General features: G+C 45.5%; 1 protein-coding gene across 1 annotated transcript; it reads right to left on the reverse strand.

Annotated features, from left to right (window-relative positions):
- Positions 1-14121: 14121 nt before the first annotated feature.
- Positions 14122-19295, reverse strand: C8H4orf36 (chromosome 8 C4orf36 homolog). Its single transcript, XM_062198916.1, has 3 exons — positions 19231-19295; positions 14588-14742; positions 14122-14366 (listed from the first exon to the last, which is right to left on the reverse strand). Exons 1-3 carry the CDS (start codon positions 19293-19295, stop codon positions 14122-14124), a joined length of 465 nt encoding a protein of 154 aa, XP_062054900.1.
- Between the last annotated feature and the right edge of the window lie 317 nt (positions 19296-19612).

Genomic DNA, 19612 nt, shown 5'->3' on the forward strand with positions numbered 1-19612 from the left:
CCTTGCTTTATAACAACTTACTCTCATAAGAACTAATCAGTCATGGAAGACCTTACCCACTCTTATGAGACAGCACCAATCCATTCATGAGGATGAAGCCCTACGCCCTAGTCACCTTCCACTAAACCCATCTCTTAAAGGTCCCACCACCTCAACCACGTCACACCAGGGACCAAGCTTCCAGCATATGAACCTTTGAAGAACCAACCACATCCAAACTATAGCATTTGCACACACTGGACTGAAGCAAATACCACCCGGGCCTTGGCCTTTTGAAATAAAATTCAGTTATAAGAACCTTACTTAGCAAAATGCTGGCTGAAGGTGACCTCAGCAAACACTGGCTGCAAAAGCACTACGTAGGCAACACTTACTAGTCCTCAAGCAACACAGGCAGGCATGAGCCAGAGCCTTAACCAGAACCAGTGGTCTAAGCAAGGTCTCAGCAGATACAACAGCCCAGCAAGGCAGCCAGGTCAAAGATGGACCAAGCAGGAGGCTTGTCAAAGGGCAGACTGGAAATCACAGGGAACTGGAGCTGCTCCTCAGTTACACTCCTTGAAAAGCTGTATCACCCAAAATTGCAGATCCTTTTTTCAGAACTAACACAGGGATTTGAAAATGCACCAGGTAGAACATGCACCTGTAACTCAAGACATTTCTCTCCTTACAGTATTTACCCAAAAAGAATGAAAGCGTATGCCCACACATGGCTCACAGCAGCTTCTTCGTAACCACTCAGAACTGGCAACAGCCCACACGTTTCTCAATAAGCTCATGGATAAACAAAGTGCGGTTTATCCATACAATAGAATACTACTCGACAATGAAAAGGAACATACGCACAACAAGGATGAATCTCAAAATAATTATGCCAAGTACAAGAAGCTGGACCCAAAATATAGTACATACTGAATGATTCTATTTGTAGGAAATTCTCAAAACTGCAAATGAATCCATAGCATCAGGAAGTAAAGCCCTCAGTGGGACCTGAAGGCTGGGAGTAAGGAACAGTGAGAAGGGACGGATGACAAAGGGGTACAAGAAAATTCCTGGGGGCAATGGACATTGTCATTAGCTTGATTGTGAGGATGGCCCACTGATACAGACATATGTCAAAATGTAGAAAATTGTACACCTTAAATAGTTACAGCTTATACAGCAGCCAATTTTACCTCAATAAAGCTGAAAAATATGTAAATCAGAGTATATAAGAAGGAAACAATAGGAAATAAATACCTTGAGTTCTATCTTCAAAAGTGGTAACTTTTTAACAATTTTAAAGGCAATATACTGTTTTTAATGATTATTTATTTATTTAAAAGTCAACAGTTACAGAGAAAGAAAGAGATTTTTTTAAAGGATCGATTTTATTCATTGGAAGGCAAAGTTACAGAGAGAAGGGGATAGAGAGAGAGATCTTTCATCTGCTGGTTTACTCCTTAAATGGTCACAATGGCCAGGTCTGGGCCAGAACAAAGCCAGGAGCCAGGAGCTTCATCTGGGTCTCCCACATGGGTGCAGGGGCCCAAGTACTTGGGCCATCTGCTACTGCTTTCCCAAGTGCATTAGCAGGGAGCTGGATTGGAAGTGGAGTAGCCAGGACAAAACCAGTGCCCATATGGGATGCCAGCATTGCAGGTGGTGGCTTAACCTACTATGTCACAACACTAGTCCCAAGAGAAAGAAATTTTCCATCCTCTGGTTCACTTCCCAGATGGCTGCAACAGCCAAGGATGGGTCAGGCCAAAGCCAGGAGCTAGAAGCTTCATACAGGTCTTCCACATGCATGGCAGGGGCCTAAATACTTGGGCCATTAGCAGGGAGTTGGATTGGAACTAGAATAGCTGAGACACAAACCAGTGTCTATATGGGATGTTGGCAGTGAAGGTATTGGCTTTAATGGCTACACCATGATGCAGGCCCCAAGTAATGTATGTTTTAAGATAATATCAGCATTAAACAAATACTCATAGAGTGGCTGCCACTGGTAGGTACTATTGTAGACTCGAGACACCACAGAGAAATAGCATAGGCACATAAGCAAGCAAGCAAATACGTAACTGCAGACAGTCATATGATTGCTGCAAAGGAATTAAACCAGGGAGTTGTTACTGATAGTGAAAGCGTAAAAGCAGAGGCCCATTTATCTAGGGTGATCCCAGAAGACCACCCGCCCCCCACCCCAGCCAGTGTTATTTGAGCTAAGTGCTCAGTAAGGAGGAGGCAGCCCTGTGAAGATAGGAGCCCAGAGAATCCTGGGGAAAGTAAACAGCATGTGCAAACGCTCCAAGGCAGGAACAATTCCAACACATCAGAGAACACAGAGTGAGCCAGTGTGCCCATGGGGACGGAGGACAAGTGGGAGGGATGAGCTCTGCAGGAAGGCAAGTGTCAGACAGCACAGGGCCTTTGAGGCCAAGGGAGGGGGTGTTACTAGACAGTGACAGATTCTTTCGGCCAGTGGCATGACTGCCATTTTTTAAAGATCACGATGGCTATTGAGGATGTGCTACAGGAAAGTCAAGAATGGAAGGAAGGCAATCAGTTAAGAATATGCCTTCTGCACATTCAAAGGATGATGGAGGCTTGGATGAGGCCAGTAGGGAGAGAGAAAGAAATTAACACACGGAGCCAGCACTGTGGCGTAATGGGCTAAGCCTCTGCCTGTGGTGCCGGCATCCCATATGGGCACCAGTTCTAGTCCCTGCTGCTCCTATTCTGATCCAGCTCTCTGCTGATGGCCTGGGAAAGCAGTAGAAGATGGCCCAGGTCCTTGGGCCCCTGCACCCACGTGGGAGATCCAGAAGAAGCTCCTGGCTATGGATGGGCCCAACTCCGGCTGTTGCGGCCATTTGGGAAGTGAACCAGTGGATGGAAGACCTTTCTCTCTGTCTCTCCCTCTCTGCCTATAACTCCACCTATCAAATAAATAAATAAAATCTTTTAAAAAATTAAAAAAGGAATCAATACACTTGGGGTATATTCTAGAGGTAGCGTCTCCAAGAGCTGCTGCTAGAATGGAGTGACAAGGAGGGGAGGTGCACAGAGGGATCACTGGAGACCCCTCACTAGAATCAGAACAAGAGCTCACTGAGTTGATGACTGTCCAGGTTGGAGCAGCACAGCACTTCTCAAGGCACTTCTCCGAGAAATGAAATGCTGGACTACATGGCAATATTTTGACTGACAACAAGCAAAGAGATTAAGATTAAAAGAAATGCAGTGGTCTCATGAAAAATACATTAAAAATTAAGCAATTACTAAATCATTAATCCTAAAAAAATAAAAAGGAAGGGGAGGAAAATTACTCATACTGTACCACACAGCTCAGTTGTGACAGGTTTATGGGACGGTGTGATCTGAGTGACTGTGTCCTCCCAAACTCATATGTTAAAACCCTGCCCTGCAAGGTGGTGATGTTGGGAAGCGGAGCCTCCGGGGAAGTCTTCAGGCCACAGGGACTCTGGTACTAGTGTCCCTGTGAAAGACATCTCAGAGAAACAGCTGATCCCTCCCACCCTGAGAGAACACAGGAAGAGGTGCTGACTACGAGCCTGAAAGTAGGCCCCAAACAGTCACCCCATCTGCTTTGATCTTGGATTCCCCGGCCTCCTTACCCGTGAGAAACAAATTTCTGCTGTGTATAATCAACCTCGTGCATGCTATTTTGTTCTAACGGCCCAAAGAGACTAAGACACACCCTCATAACATTGTTAAGATTTAATATCCTGATTTAACATAACATATTTAAGAGAAGGGGAAATTTTATGCATGTGTGGTAAGTCTTGGGGAAAGAACAGAAACAAAATGCTGTCTCCTATACTGGCAAATCAAAAGATCACACCTTAAAAGGAGAAAAAAAAGAAGTAACAATTAAAAAGTATCATCTAGGGGCATGGAGTTAAATAATAAAATAGGTAAAAACAGCAAAATAAGCTGTCTCTGTAGAGGGGAAAGTGAATGGTGGAGGTATAGGGAACTACTGTTTCTAAAAAGCAGATCTTGGGGGTGGGGGTGGGCAGAGGGGTCTGGCATTTTGGCATAGCAGGTAAAGCTGCCACCTGTGATGCAGGCATCTCATATGGGCACTAGTTTAAGTCCTGGCTGCTCCACTTACAATTCAGCTTCTTGCTAATGCACTTGGGAAAGCAGAAGAAGACGGTCCAAGTGCTTGGGGCTCTGCCACTCTTCTACTGGAAGACCCAGTAGAAGCTCCCAGCTCCTAGCTCCTAGCTTCAGAAAGGCCCAGCGTGGGCCATTATGGCCGTTTGAAGAGTGAATCAGATGATGGGAGATCTCTCTCTCTCTCTCTCTCTCTCTCTCTCTCTCTCTCTCTTTCTTCCTACCTCTCATCTCTCCCTCTCTCTTCAAATAAATAAATAAGAAAGAAGCGAGTCATGGAGCAAGCATTCGGCCTAGTGGTTGAGCCCCACAATAAGATGCTTGCATCCCTCATTGGAGGGCCCAGGTGTGAGTCCCAGCGCCAGTCCAAATTCCAGCTTCCTGCTGCTGCACACTCTGGGAAGCAGCAGGTGAAGGCTCAATTGCTTGGATCCTTGCTACCCATGTGGGAGACCTGAACTGAATTCCTCGCTGCTGGCTCTGGCCTGCCCCAGCCCCAGTCATTGTGTACATTTGGGGATTGAACTGGTGAATGGGAACTCTTTTTTCTCTGCCTCTCAAATAAATAAAACATTAAATTATGTAAGGCATTTGTTTTTAGAAATTTTGACCCTTTAATATGCATTCATAATTGGCTATTTTTAAAAGGAGAAACAAAGTGATTTCCAGTGAAATTAAAAGGTTTTCTCATGGAAACACAATTAGTTATGAGGGGAGTCTTAAGTAAAACATAGAATTTTCTGTTACTACCTTATCTAAACTTATTTTTAAGAAGTTAAACCTAAGGACAACAATATTCAATATATTATGCAATAGACTTGTGGACTTCAGGTTAGGAAACATTTACAGTATCAAAGAAACTCTTGGAGGTATTATCCCTGGGACTAAGTGGATTAGTGACAGCAACCCGAAAAAGGGAGAGTGCAGGCCACTCAGTGGGATGTGAAGTACAAAAATAAACATACAGCATTAATCCAAGTACAGTGCAAAGTATATGCTGATACAGCTGGATATAATTGTTTTAAGAAAACAGTGAATCGGTTTTGATTTCCAGAGAAATAGAAACACTGAATGCTTGTTAAAGCCTACTCTTTGGTTGCGTGATCATAAAATGGCCATTTTCCACACTTTACACAGTTAACAACCCAAATATCCTATTTATGATAGCCTTAGCAGAGGTAGAAAATTGGTAAAAATGGCAAAAAAAAAAAAAAAAACTAGAGAGGACAGGTGTGTAAAGAAAGTGGACAGAAGCAGTAGAACTGGGTGACTGACCTCCCCCCGCCAACATGCAGTCAAGAAACTTTGGGAGTATTTCTGGTTGGCAGAGAAACATCCTACCCAAAGCACATGGGAATTTTAGGAGGAAAATCTGGACTAGGAATGTGGAAATCCCATCTTCTTAGAGTCATATAACCAGGGCTACAAACAGAGCCTGGGTTCCTGGCACCTTTTTCCAGGGTAGCTGACCGCTAACTCAGGTTAACTGAGGACAGGTGCCCTTGGTCTGAGCCGTCATCTCAGAGGTGGAGGACAGCATCAGGATGACACGGACGATGGTGTCTAAACATCGACCTCTGGACGCAGCTCCCTAATCTGAGGTCAAACTTTGGGCCTTGTGGATTACAGTCTGTGTTGATTGGGCCACATAATCCACTTATAAAATCTGCTTTTTTGTAATTATAGATGAATTGATTTGATTCTAAGTTTTACTTCAAAATAACCCTGCGGGGGTGGGGTGGGGTGGGGGGTGGAAGGTGAATGAGTACAAGTGAAACAAACTGGCTATGAGTTGGTAAGTGGGGTAGCTGGGTGATAGTGACATGAGGTTTACTTTTTTATTCCTACTATTCTTGTACATCTAAATTCACCATAATAAAACTTATTTGTGCTCTGCTTTCAACTTTATTTTCAGATTCTCTTGAAAAATAGAAATATTTTTCCCACGGGGGAAAACTGAATTGGAAACTTTCTTCTAATGCCATCCTAGCACAGCATCCAAGGCAAGAGCTGAGGAGCCACTGCCCCTTCGGAGGAAGCACGTGCGCTCGACATCTCCAGTCTTTCTATATTCACTCCCCAAACGGTCACTCTCGTTGGCCCTCTTTGCACATTTTTGCTACCTACTTATACCCAGGTATGGGTTTGCAACCTCAACATTATATATAACCCTAAAATTCCACAGATATCAATGTATCAAAAATTCTACATTTGTAGAATAAAATCAGTGTGATATCAAAAAAAAAAACTTAACAAAAACATACACAATAAGTTGCTTTTCGTTTTCAAGAACTATAGAAACCAGCCGGCGCCGTGGCTTAACAGGCTAATCCTCCGCCTTGCGGCGCCGGCACACTGGGTTCTAATCCCAGTCAGGGCGCCGGATTCTATCCTGGTTGCTCCTCTTCCAGGCCAGCTCTCTGCTATGGCCCGGGAAGGCAGTGGAGGATGGCCCAAGTGCTTGGGCCCTGCACCTGCATGGGAGACCAGGAGAAGCACCTGGCTCCTGGCTTCGGATCAGCACAATGCGCCGGCCACAGCAGCCATTGGAGGGTGAACCAACGGCAAAAAGGAAGACCTTTCTCTCTGTCTCTCTCTCTCTCACTATCCACTCTGCCTGTCAAAAAAAAAAAAAAAACCTCTAGAAACCAATTTAGATGTTGCAACACCCCAAGCAAGTGCAAAGCCAAGAAGACATGCATTGTAGTGAGTTGGAAAATTCATGACACTTTACTTGACCTAACTACTACCACACGCCTGCATAGAGAGGCACTACCAGGAGAAAAATCCCAACCCTGGCTTATTTCTCAGGGGGAAAACAGAAGAATAGCCTGTACATCCATCCAATGTTCTGGTTGTTCAGGGCACTGTTGAAGGGGCTGAATCCTATTTTGTCTGACTTTGAATGCTCATCGGAATTGCAATTTGGAAACCAGCTTGAGGGTCACTGAAAACAAAGGTGAGCATCACAAGTTTGTTACAATACCAAAGAGGCTGTATTACTACCAACAGACACAGGGGGAGCAAGAAATTACAGCTCTAGTATACAAACAGGCAAATGTTTTTGGGAAATTATCCAAGCCCAGAAAAGATGTACCCCCAGAATGTCTAAAAGGATCCCCGTAAGTTCTAGCTGGACTGCTTAATGATGATCTTCTGTTCACAGCCAGTCTCTAAAGGTTTGGAGAAGAGGCTCGTTTTCTCAAATGGCCAAATCTCAACTAAAAGCCCTAAGGCACACAACGAAACAGGAAAACATGGCCCAGTGAAAGAACCAAAATAATTTCCAAAAAGAAAATCTAATTTTTTTTTTTGACAGGCAGAGTGGACAGTGAGAGAGAGACAGAGAGAAAGGTCTTCCTTTGCCGTTGGTTCACCCTCCAATGGCCACCGCGGTTGGTGCGCTGTGGCCGGCGCACTGCGCTGATCCGATGGCAGGAGCCAGGTACTTATCCTGGTTTCCCATGGGGTGCAGGGCCCAAGCACTTGGGCCATCCTCCACTGCACTCCCTGGCCACAGCAGAGAGCTGGCCTGGAAGAGGGGCAACCAGTACAGGATCGGTGCCCCGACCGGGACTAGAACCTGGTGTGCTGGCGCCGCAAGGCGGAGGATTAGCCTAGTGAGCCGCGGCGCCGGCCAAGAAAATCTATTTGTTACATGACAAAAAAATTCGAAATAAACATATTGGAAGGGCTGGCATTGTAATGCAGTGGATCAAGCCATCGCTTGCAACAGAATCATCCCATATAGGAGTGTTAGTTTAAGTCCCTGCTGCTCCGTTTTTTTAAAGATTTATTTATTAATTTAAAAGGCACAGGACCAGCACTGCAGTGTAGAGGGTAAAACCACTGCCTAGCAGTGCTGGCATCTCATATGGGCACCGGTGCGAGTTCTGGCTGCTCCACCTCCAATCCAGCTCTCTGCTATGGCCTGGGAAAGCAGTAGAAGATGGCCCAAATCCTTGGGCCCCTGCACCTGTGTGGGAGACCCAGAAGAGGTTCCTGGCTCCTGGCTTTGGATCTGTGCAGCTCCAATCATTGTGGCCAATTAGGGAGTGAACCAGCTCATGGAAGACCTCTCTCTCTCTGCCTCCCCTTCTCTAACTCTTTCAAATAAATAAAATAAATCTTTAAAAATAAATAAATAAAAAGGTACAGTTAACAGAGAGGCAGAGAGGCAGAGGGGCCGGCGCTGTGGCGCAGTGGGTTAATGCCCTGGCATGAAGCACCGGCATCCCATATGGGCGTCGGTTCGAGACCCGGCTGCTCCGCTTCCAATCCAGCTCTCTGCTATGGCCTAGGAAAGCAGTAGAAGATGGCCCAAGTCCTTGGGCCCTTGCATCCATGTGGGAGACCAGGAAGAAGCTCCTGGCTCCTGATCGGCACAGCTCCAGCCGCTGCAGCCATTTAGAGAGTGAACCAGCGGATGGAAGACCTCTCTATCTCTACCTCTCTCTGTAACTCTTTAAAATAAGTAAAAATAAATCTTAAAAAAAAGAAATACTAAAGAGAATCTTTCACAGTGAAACAAAAGGACACAAGACAAAAACTCAACACTGTATAAAAATATAAGGCTCAGGAACAAGTGTTTAACCTGGCAGTAAAAACTCCCACAATCAACAGTGATGTACCTGGGTTCAATTCCTGGTTCCCATTCCTGACTCCAGCTTTCCACTAATGCAGATCCTGGGAGACAGCGGTGATGGCTCAAGTGAACGGGTTTCTGACACCCATGAAGAGCACCTGAATTGTGTTTCCAGCTCCTGGCTTTGGTCCCAGTCTGGTCCCAGCCATTGTCAGCATTTGAGGAGTGTACCAGTAGGTGGGAGCACTCTGCCTCGCCTGCTCACTCACTCTCACTCAAACAAAATTTTACAACAATTTAAAATACAAGGTTGTCTAGCACAGTAAATACACAGACAAAATGTACAATTCTGCAGTATTGTAATGTCAACATATAAATCACTTTTAAGTTTGTACAGAATACAAAAAACACAAAACCATTAAAAACTATAAATACACACCAACAGATACACAATATAAAAATATGATCTGTGACATCAATAGCAAAATGGGAGAGGGCAGAGATATGAGAGTAGAATCCACCATTGAAGTTATCCGTCTTTTTTTTTTTTTTTTTTTTTTTTTTTTTTTTTGACAGGCAGAGTGGATACTGAGAGAGAGACAGAGAGAAAGGTCTTCCTTTGCCATTGGTTCACCCTCCAATGGCCGCTGCGGCCAGTGCATCTCGCTGATCCGAAGCCAGGAGCCAGGTGCTTCTCCTGGTCTCCCATGCGGGTGCAGGGCCCAAGCACTTGGGCCATCCTCCACTGCCTTCCCGGGCCATAGCAGAGAGCTGGCCTGGAAGAAGGGCAACCGGGATAGAATCCGGTGCCCCAACCGGGACTAGAACCCGGTGTGCCGGCTCCGCACGGTGGAGGATTAGCCTGTTAAGCCACGGCGCCAGCCCATTTTAATTTAATTCTTATAACTTAAGGTGTTTAACGTAAAATTGTATATTTTTTCCTTCTGATATTGGTCTCTTGAAACTTTTTAAAGGCAGAGTTACAGAGGCAGAGGCAGAGAGAGAAGTCTTCCATCCACCAGTTCACTCCCCAATTGGTCGTAATAGCAGGAGCTGTGCTGATCCGAAGCCAGGAGCCAGGAGCTTCCTCCAGGCCTCCCACGCAGGTGCAGGGGCCAAAGCACTAAGCCATCCTCCACTGTTTTCGCAGCTCATAGTAGAGAACTGGATGGGAAGTGGAGCAGCCAGGACCCAAACCAGCGCCCATATGGGAGCCGGCACTGTAGGCGGCAGCCTCACCCGCTATGCCACAGCGCCAGCCCCTTGCAATGCAATTTTATTTCAGCATGTGCAGTTTTAAGTGGTTCAGAATCATCTGTCTAAAGTACGATATGATCAGATGACTCTTAAAGCTACAAGCAACTATTTTTGTCTCAAGAAAATACCAAGAATCTACAGCTTTCTCAAACTTCACCTTTCCTCAAGGAATACTTAAAATGTTTGTAACAGAAACCATTTTGCAAACAGATACATCTTCTTTTTTAAGGTTTATTTATTTATTTGAAAGTCAGAGTTACACAGAGAGAAGGAGAGGCAGAGAGAGAAGTCTTCCAACCACTGGTTCACTCCTCAGTTGGCTGCAACAGTTGGAGCTGCGCTGATCCGAAGCCAGGAGCCAGGAGCTTCTTCCAGGTCTCCCACACAGGTGCAGGGGCCCAAGGACTTAGCCCATCTTCTACCGCTTTCCCAGGCCATAGCAGAGAGCTGGATTGGAAGTGGAGCAGCCAGGACTCATACCAGTGCCCAAATGGGATGTCGGCACCGCAGGCGGCGGCTTTACTCGCTATGCCACAGTGCCAGCCCTGAGACACATGTTCCATTCATCTTCACAATATCTCCGAAGAAGGATGGAGGCATGTACCTTACAACCCAAATCTGAGGTAAGTGTGAAATGCTCTAGGCTTTCTGGTGACTTCTGCGGGCAGACCACAAAGTGATTATCGTGCTTCTGGGTCACACAGAACGGACATCGAGATGTGGCACTTTTGCTCACAAATTCTCCATTCTATTCATTTTTTGTTTGTTTTTTTTTTAAAAGATTTATTTATTTGCTTATTTGAAAGGTACAGTTACAAAGAGAGAGAGGGAGAGACAGAGAAAGAGATCTTCCATCTACTCATCCATTCCCCAGGTAGCCCCAACAGCCAGGGTTGGGCCAGGCCAAAACCAGGAGCTTTATCTGGGTATCCCATGTGGGTGGCAGGGGCCAACAACTTGGGCCATCTTCTGCTGCTTTCCCAGGCACATTAGCAGGAAGTTGGATTGGAAATGGAACAGCTCAGACTTGAACTGGTGCTCTAGTGGAATGTTGGTGTCACAGGCAGCAGCTTAACCAGCTGTGCCACAACGCCGGCCCCCATTCTACTTTTAAGAAAAAGACAAGTGATTGGGGCCTGTGCTATGGCATAGTAGGTAAAGCCACTGCCTGCAGTGCCGGCATCCCATATGGGTGCTGGTTCATATCCCGGCTGCTCCACTTCTGACCCAGCTCTCTGCTATGGCCCGGGAAAGCAGAAGATGGCACAAGTCCTTGGGCCCCTGCACCCTTGTGGAACACCTGGAAGAAGCTCCTGTCTCCTGGCTTCAAATAGGCACAGCTCCGGCCATTGTGGTTAACTGTGGAGTTAACCAGCAGATGGAAAACCTCTCTCTCTGCCTCTCCTTCTCTCTGTGTGTAACTCTGCTTTTCAAATAAATAAATAACTCTTTAAAAAAATTTTTAAAAATTTAAAAAAAGGAAAATGACAAGCTGATCATCAGAGATTATTGTTTTGAAATAGGTATGATCATTATTTGCCACACACACACACACACATACAGTAGCCATATTTTAAACTATAAAACCAAGTCATATGATGTGGCAAGCAATATACATTGACAAGAACAAATCAAATTTTTGCAAACTCAAGACTCTGGTCTCCACAAAGCTATCAGCGTTAGCCTGCTAGGGTGTGGATATGGTCTGGATGTCCCCCAAGGTACATCTGACTGGAGGCGTGGTTCCTAGATGGTGGTACTGGGAGCAGTGGAAACTTTGAGAAATAGGGTCTAGAGGGAGATTCTTTGATTGCTGAGAGGGTGAGGCAGTTCTCATGCTGTCCCCTGGGAGTTTTCCAGAGAGCTATCATAGAAGAAGCAGGACTGGGGGCTAGTGCTATGGCACAGCAGGTTAAAGCCCAGGCCTGCAACGCAGGCATCCCATATGGGCACCAGTTCAAGTCCCAGCTGTTTCTCTTCCAATCCAGCTCCCTGCCAATGCACCTGGGGAAGCAGTAGAAGATGGCCCAAGTCCTTGGGCCCCTGCACCCATATGGGAGACCCAGAAGAAGCTCCTGGCTCCTGGACTCAGATCAGCTCAATTCTGGCTGTTACAGCCATTTGGGTAGTAAACCAGCAGATAGCAAATACCTCTTTCTTTCTGTCTCTACCTCTCTCTCTTTGTCTTTCAAATAAATAAAAATAAATCTTTTAGGGCCAGCGCCGTGGCTCACTTGGCTAATCCTCCACCTGCGGTGCCAGCATCCCATACGGGCGCTGGGTTCTAGTCCCGGTTGCTCCTCTTCCAGTCCAGCTCTCTGCTGTGGCCCAGGAAGGCAGTGGAGGATGGCTTGGGCCCCTGCACCCTCATGGGAGACCAGGAGGAAGCACCTGGCTCCTGGCTTCAGATCAGTGCAGCGCCAGCCATAGCAGCATTTGGGGTGTGAACCAACGGAAGGAAGACCTTTCTCTCTGTCTCTCTCCCTCACTGTCTATCTCTATCTGTCAAAAAATAAGAAAGAAAGAAAAAAAAAATAAATAATTTAAAAAAAAAAAGGAGGAGGAGAGGAAGACGAGGAGGAACAGGCCTGGCCCTCCAGCCCTCTCTCCTTCCTGGTACCCAGATGTAATCTTGCGCCTACACATACTCCCCGGACTGCCATGTGTCATGATGTGTCATAGCCAAGGGAGGAGCCCTCACCAGAACTCAGTCAATGCAGGTACCATGCCCTTAAACCTCCAAAACTGTGAGGTAAAAACATCTCCTTTTCTTCTGAGCCTGTTTCAGATATCCCACTACAGTGACAATAATCCAGCTAATACACAGTCCAATAGTACATCTCTTCTATACCTAGACTGTAGTGGTACAAGGTGTTGATGCTTACAGTAACAGCTAATGCTAGAGTAATTCTCAGTGCACCTGGCAGTTTCTATTTTGTCCTCATGACAACCCTCTGAAGTAGGAACTAGTATGATTCCTGTTTAATATAGAAGGAAACTTAGAGACAAAGTAACTTACCCCAAAGATCAGAGCGCTATAAGCCGCTGAACTGAGATTTAAAAGAGAGGTAGCCAGGTCTGAAGTCTGTCCTCTTAAACACTATGCCATAGCTTCTTTCACATCAAGGGCAAGATAACAGAAGATCCTAAAATGCCTACTGAATCATCTAACACTAAACTGTGCTGGGGGCCAGCACTGCGGCTCAGCAGGGTAAGCAGCCGCCTGTAACGCCAGCATCCCATAGGCACCACCTCTGATCCAGCTCCCTGCTACTGTGCCTGCAGAAGCAGCAGAAGATGGCCCCAGTGCTTGGGCCCCTGCCACCCAAACGCGAGACCTGGAAGACGTTCCACGCTTCTGGCTTTGGCCTGGCCCAGGCCCAGCAGTGTGGTCTTTTGGGAAGTAAACCAGTGAATGGAAGATCTCTCTTTCTCTCTGTCTTTCCCTCTCTCTCTGTAACTCTTTCAAATAAATAAAATAAAAATACATAAATAACAAACTGTGCTAAAATATAACCTTAATTTACAAATATGCTTTATTGGATTCAAAATCTAGAAAAATTGGTTCATCCAAATCCAATACTTTCTAGTTAATCAATTTCCCCATTCCCCAATCCCTCTGTGCAATTCAGTTTTTCTCATAATAAGACTTTCTTTGTATGTTCATGTCTCTTTCACATACGTAAGTATGCGTGTTCCACATGTTCCAGGGTCATGCAGAGAAAAAACAGGAAATTAGGCAAAAAAACAAAGGAAGTTCTACTTGCTACTTTAAAGTAACACAGTGATGTTTCACTGAAAATTGAAAACTGAAGACTTGCTCTGTTATTTTTTCTTAATCAAATGAAATTTTTCAGCATTTATCATTGTCAAGAGAATTGCTCCTTGCTTTCTTTTTAGTCCCTCCTTGGAATTTCAAAGACACAGATTCAAAATATTTCTTCAAAACAATGCCTCTAACAAGGAGTTTCCTTTCCGCTTAGTGCAAGTTTGCAAAAATCAAAAGTGAGTAGCGTAAGTGACTCATCTCCAGAGGCATTTCCATCTACTTACAGTGCTGTCGCTTGTGACACAAAGGCAAAGAGCCCTGGCAGGAATGCAGAAGACCTGCCAGAGCGTCCCACCTGCCAACATGTGTGGCACCTGCACACCCGTCAGGTCACGATGTACTCATAGGACGACACCGAACTTGCAACAGCATAAGGCTCAGGACCTCCATCCCCTCTGACGCAGGGAACAGCACAGACTCCATTCTGAGGTGCTTGGGACTTCGGTGGAAAAGGCCTTCTGAAACCAGCTGGCCTTCCCCTTAGGGATAACTGAACTCCCTCAGAGGCTTTTTCTTGACTTTTAAGCTTCGTCAGGCGCTTCACTTCATACTCCCTTTCAGTTTTGATGGCTGAAAAACAAAATACACGGGGCAATTTGACTGCCATTTTCACCAGGTATAGTTCAGTCAAAACCATTATCACACAGCACAATTCACATCTCTGAATAATGAACAAGCTGGTAAGACTAGATGAGCGGTAGGGGTGTGGAGAAGTACATTCACACATTTCTCTGATGAGCAAATGCTACTGACAATTTACCATTTATTAAAATAGATCTTAAGGAACTTACATTCTGCTGAAGGGAGCAGACCATCCTTAACAGTTTTACATTTTGTGAGCTTTATAGGACTACCAAATGTAATTTCTTCCAAGAAAGGCAACTTGAGGTTGGCTAAGTTTGTGTACCAGGTCTTTGTAAGCAGTGCAAGATCCCAAGGTTCCTGTCTGGGACAAAAATGCATTAATTCATTCAATAAATGTACTGAGCAGCCATACTGTGTAATGTACAGAGAACATCACATTCATTCTTAATTCTTTTGCCACTGGACACTCTGGATTACAGGGAAGTTCTCAGGGTTTTCTGGAGTTGCCACTCTAGCAAAGAAGGATTTAAAAAATGACCAGAAATATTAATGCCAGGAACTTTTGTTCACAGTGAAGCCTCCGTGGAGGTAACTCAATCTTTTTATTTATTTATTTGACAGGTAGAGTTACAGTAGGAGAGAGAGACAGAGAGAAAGGTCTTCCTTCCGTTGGTTCACCCCCCAAATGGCCACCACGGCTGGCGCGCTGCGCCGACCGAAGCCAAGAGCCAGGTGCTTCCTCCTGTTCTCCCATGCAGGTGCAGGGCCCAAGCACTTGGGCCATTCTCCACTGTCTTCCCGGGCCACAGCAGAGAGCTGGACTGGAAGAAGAGCAGCTGGGACCAGAACCGGCGCCCATGTGGGATGCCAGCACCACAGGCGGAGGATTAACCAAGTGAGCCACAGCACCAGCCCCATGGTAACTCCATCTTTCCACGTAAGAGGATGTGGACAAGCACTGTTAGCTCCAAAGTCTTTCTGGCCATTTAAAAATATAGCATATGTTAATACTTTCATTGTGGGTTTTAGGGATCGGGATGAAATTCCAAACTGCAGCATGGAAAATAACCACTATGGGGAGCGTGTTTTGCCAGAGGTTAAGACACCTATGTCCCACATCAGAGTACTGGGCGCAATACCCAGCTCTGGCTCCTGACTCCAGTTTCCTACTCATGCAGACCCCGGGAGGCAACAGTGAGGGTTCATTTGGATTCCTGCTGCCTGTGGGGATACCTGGACTACAATCTCAGCTCTCAGCTTCAGCTCAGCCCAGCTTGGGCCGTGGCAGGCATTTGGAGAATGGACCAGAGGATGGGTGCTCTCTCTATATGTATCTCTGTCTCTCTCTCTCAAGCTCTCTGCCTTTCAAATAAATAATAAATAACTTAAATGTTAAAGAAATAACCACTATGAACCTTAAATAAATGTTTTATTTAGCCAAATCCTATTTAAAATATCAGCTACCTGTTTCTTATCTGTAATCAGTATGAGTCCATCCTCACCTGCATGAGGAAAATGAAGGGTCTGCTTTGGACCCAGTAAGGGAAGTGACAGTGACAGTGTCATACACAAGCCACCCTATCTCCTCCAGCTTTCTTGTTACTGTATCACCTAACTTCAAGAAGTGACTCGGGGCTGGCATTGTGGCGTAGCAGGTAAAGCTATTGCCTGCAGTGCCAGCATCCCATATGTGTGCCAGTTCAAGTCCCAGCTGCTCTACTTCTGATCCAGCTCTTTGTCATGGCCTAGGAAAGCAGAAGATGACCCAAGTCCTTGGGCCCCTGCACCCACGTGGGAGACCTGGAGGAAGCTCCTGGCTCCTGGCTTTGGATCAGTGCAGCTCTGGCCATTGAGCCAAATGGGAGTGAACCAGCAGATGGAAGACTTCTCTCTCTCTCTGCCTCTCCTCCTCTCTGTGTAACTCTTTCAAATAAATACATGAAATTTTTTTAAAAAAAGAAGTGACTCAGAGTCTGTAATTATTATAGGCAGACTTGAACAATTCACAAATATGTATTTATAAGAATGTTCATTGGGGTTTTTGCTTGTTTAAAAAAACACAGAAATCACTTTAATGTCTACCAAGAGCCTAATTAAACATAATACAGAGCATATATGCAAGGAAGATCTATCCTTCTGTGTTGATCAAAGCTATTATAAGTATAGCAATACTACGTTAGGCACTATGCTGGACACTACATAATTGCTACAGCAACCATGTGAAGGTATAAGCTCTTACTTGTGAGTGATCCTGTGAGACTGCCTGCCTAGCCCATGCAGGAGGTTAGCATGACTGCTGGCAGGCAGCAGGAGCCCCAGGCCACATTTCCCCCACCCCCGCCTTCTGTTGAAGAGCCTTGTAATTGCCAATCAGATAAACTGCTGCTGGGTGTGGCCCCGGCCCACCTAGGAGGCTGCCATAGCCTACGTGACCTTCAAACTGATTGGAGAAGCACAGCGGCGCCAATATCGGCTCTATCCTATGGAATTAGTGCTGCCCTGAATTAGCTACGCCTCCTCTGCCTGCCCTTTAAAAGGTGTGCCTGGTCCTTAATAAAGCGGACATGTTCACCAAAACCTGTCTCCGGCGCTTCTTGCAGAAGAACGCCGTTGCCCCACCACCCCGGCAGTGTGGACCTTGCAGGACAAGTCTGCACTTACTACCCCATATGGACACCAGTTCTTGTCCTGGCTGCTCCACTTCTGATCCAGCTCCCTGCTAACGACCTGGAAAAAGCAGTGGAAGATGGCCCAAAGCATCTGAGCCCCTGTCACCCACATGGGAGACCCAGATGAAGCTCCTGACTCCTGACTTCAGCCTGGCCCAGCCTTGGCTGCTGTAGCTATTTGAGGAGTGATCCAACAGATGGAAAGTCCCTCTCTGCCTCTCCCTCTAACTCTGACTTACAAAACAAATAAATAAATAAATAATGAAAGATTTATTTATTTATTTGAAAGTAGAGTTAGAACCAGACAGAGAGAGATCTCTCATCTGCTAGTTTGCTCCCCAAATGGCTGCCAATGGCTAGGGCTCTGCCAGGCTGATGCCAAGGAGCCAGGAGCTTCTGGTTCTCCAACATGGGTGCAGAGATCCAGGGACCTGGGCCATCTTCCGCTGCTTCCCCAGGTGCATCAGTAGGGAGCTGGATCAGAAGTGGAGCAGCCAGGACTTGAACCGGTGCCTATATGGGATGCTGGCACTGCAGGCTGTGGCTTAACACATTGTGCCTCAGTGCTAGCACCAAATAAATAAATCTTAAGGGGGGGGGGGGCAGTAATCTGACACAGTAGTTGTCATTTGGGATAACTGTGTCCCATTATCAGAGTGACTGTGTTCAAGTCTCAGCTCTACTTCCAGTTCCAGCTTCCTGCTAATGCACACTCCGAGAGGCACCAGGTGATGGCCCTAGTACCTGGCTTCCTGTCCCTCACATGGAAGACCCAAACTGCGTTCCAGGCTCCTGCCTTTGGCCTGGCCCACCCCTGGCTTTTGCAGGCATTTGGGGAATGAATCGACAGGTGGAAGATCTATGTCTGTCTTTTTATCTCTCTACCCTTAAAATAAATAAATTTTAATTATTTAATAAAATAAATCATTCTCCAGAAGTTGTTCTTTACTATAATACTTGCCTATAGTTCAAGGTCTAAACAAACTGACAAAACTAAACAAAATACAATGATGAGATTTTTGGGTTATTCCAATAGCTCTTGTTTGATAATCCTGTAAGGGAATCCCTACTTACATCTCAATATTGTGAAGAAGAAAAATTCAACTGACCTATAATGGCAAACAGGTCATAAGCAGTAGCACAGGGGTTAACAAAATAAAACAAATCCAAACATAAAAGAAAAAAAAGGAGGAAAGGTAGCAGTATAACACCACAGAGTGAACCTACTACATGGGAGCCACACGTGTTCACTGCATAGTCACAATATTCCAGGCAACATGCAAGTACTTCACATGAATTACTTATTTTTAATCCATACCACATGGGGATTGTGTCCATTTTACAAATGTAGATGTCAAAACACAGAGAAGGTGGCAGGGAGCCCAGGGCCAAGGCAAGGCTTGGAGCCTAGGTCAAGAATGGCTGCAGGAAAGAGGTATTCTAAGACGGTGGGGGCAGCAGAAAATGTTTTGGAATAAGAAGATCCAGACACCTTAGCCTGTACTGTACTAGATGGTTGACTTTGAATTCTACTCTGAACCTCAATCTTTTCATTTGAGAATATTGTTTTATGCAAAGGCCAGGAAAGATAATTTATATATTCTTATAAAAGCAGTTGCCTTGGGACTGGCATAATGGCACAGCAGGGTAAGCCATTGCCAGCAATACCAGCATCAGATAGGAACACTGGTTCAAGTCTTGGCTGCTCCATTTCCTATCCAGCTCCCTGCTAATATTGCTGGGAAAGCAGCAGATGATGGCCCAAATGCTTGGGCTCCTGCCACCTTGGGCTCCTGTTACCCAGGTGGGACACCTAGAAGGAATTCCTGGCTCCTGGCTTCAGTCTGGTCCAGCCTCCACTGTTGCAGCCATTATGGGGAGTGAACAAGTAGATGGAAGATAGATCTCTTTCTCTGTGTATAACTCTGCCTTTCAAATAAATAAATCTAAAAAACAACAACAAAGTTCCCATAATGATCCACTATCTACAGGACAAAGCACAGATTTCTTATATATATATATATATATATATATATATATATATATATATAAAGCAGTTGCCTTTGAAAACAAAGAAAAGGATCTAGATACCTGGTAGTACCTCATATAGTCCAGAACTTTCATTCTTAGCCAAGACATACCCCACCCCACTCAATGCTTACCTTGATAAAAATACTTACACATTATAACAACTGCCCCTCAAAATGGTTTTCACTGTGTTCTTTCTTGGCAAGCCATAAGCCATGGTAGACTCTTAAGGCCCACTGTCTTACCTAGGAGCCTGAGGGAATGCCAGAGATTTGGTTCACTTTGCCTGAAATGATTCCAATGCACCTCATTAATGGTTTTCCCCTGAATATTTTCATAGCCAAATAACAAGAAAAGGCATTTCTGAATGTCTGAAGGTCCCTAATAAATGGTCATTGAACCTGAGCCCCGAATTTACAATTGTGTTATTTTTTCCATGAACAAAACTTATCATTTCTCGCCATCATATGGGGGGGGGGATTTGTCATCGTGAGACAAGGTTTCAGTTAACTGTATGGGTGCTCTGTCGTGGTG

The sequence above is a fragment of the Lepus europaeus genome, chromosome 8 (genome assembly GCF_033115175.1).
Source record: "Lepus europaeus isolate LE1 chromosome 8, mLepTim1.pri, whole genome shotgun sequence".
Lineage (NCBI taxonomy): Eukaryota > Metazoa > Chordata > Mammalia > Lagomorpha > Leporidae > Lepus > Lepus europaeus.

What these genes read in the sequence shown, in the direction of transcription:
- C8H4orf36 (XM_062198916.1), bottom strand. Translation starts at nt 19,295, where the DNA reads ATGGCTTATGGCTTGCCAAGAAAGAACACAGTGAAAACCATTTTGAGG. An exon ending in AGGGGCAGTTGTTATAATGT is followed by an intron (nt 14,743 to 19,230) that starts GTAAGTATTTTT and finishes TTTTTGTCCCAG; the next exon opens with ACAGGAACCTTGGGATCTTG. An exon ending in TCTGCTCCCTTCAGCAGAAT is followed by an intron (nt 14,367 to 14,587) that starts GTAAGTTCCTTA and finishes TTTGTTTTTCAG; the next exon opens with CCATCAAAACTGAAAGGGAG.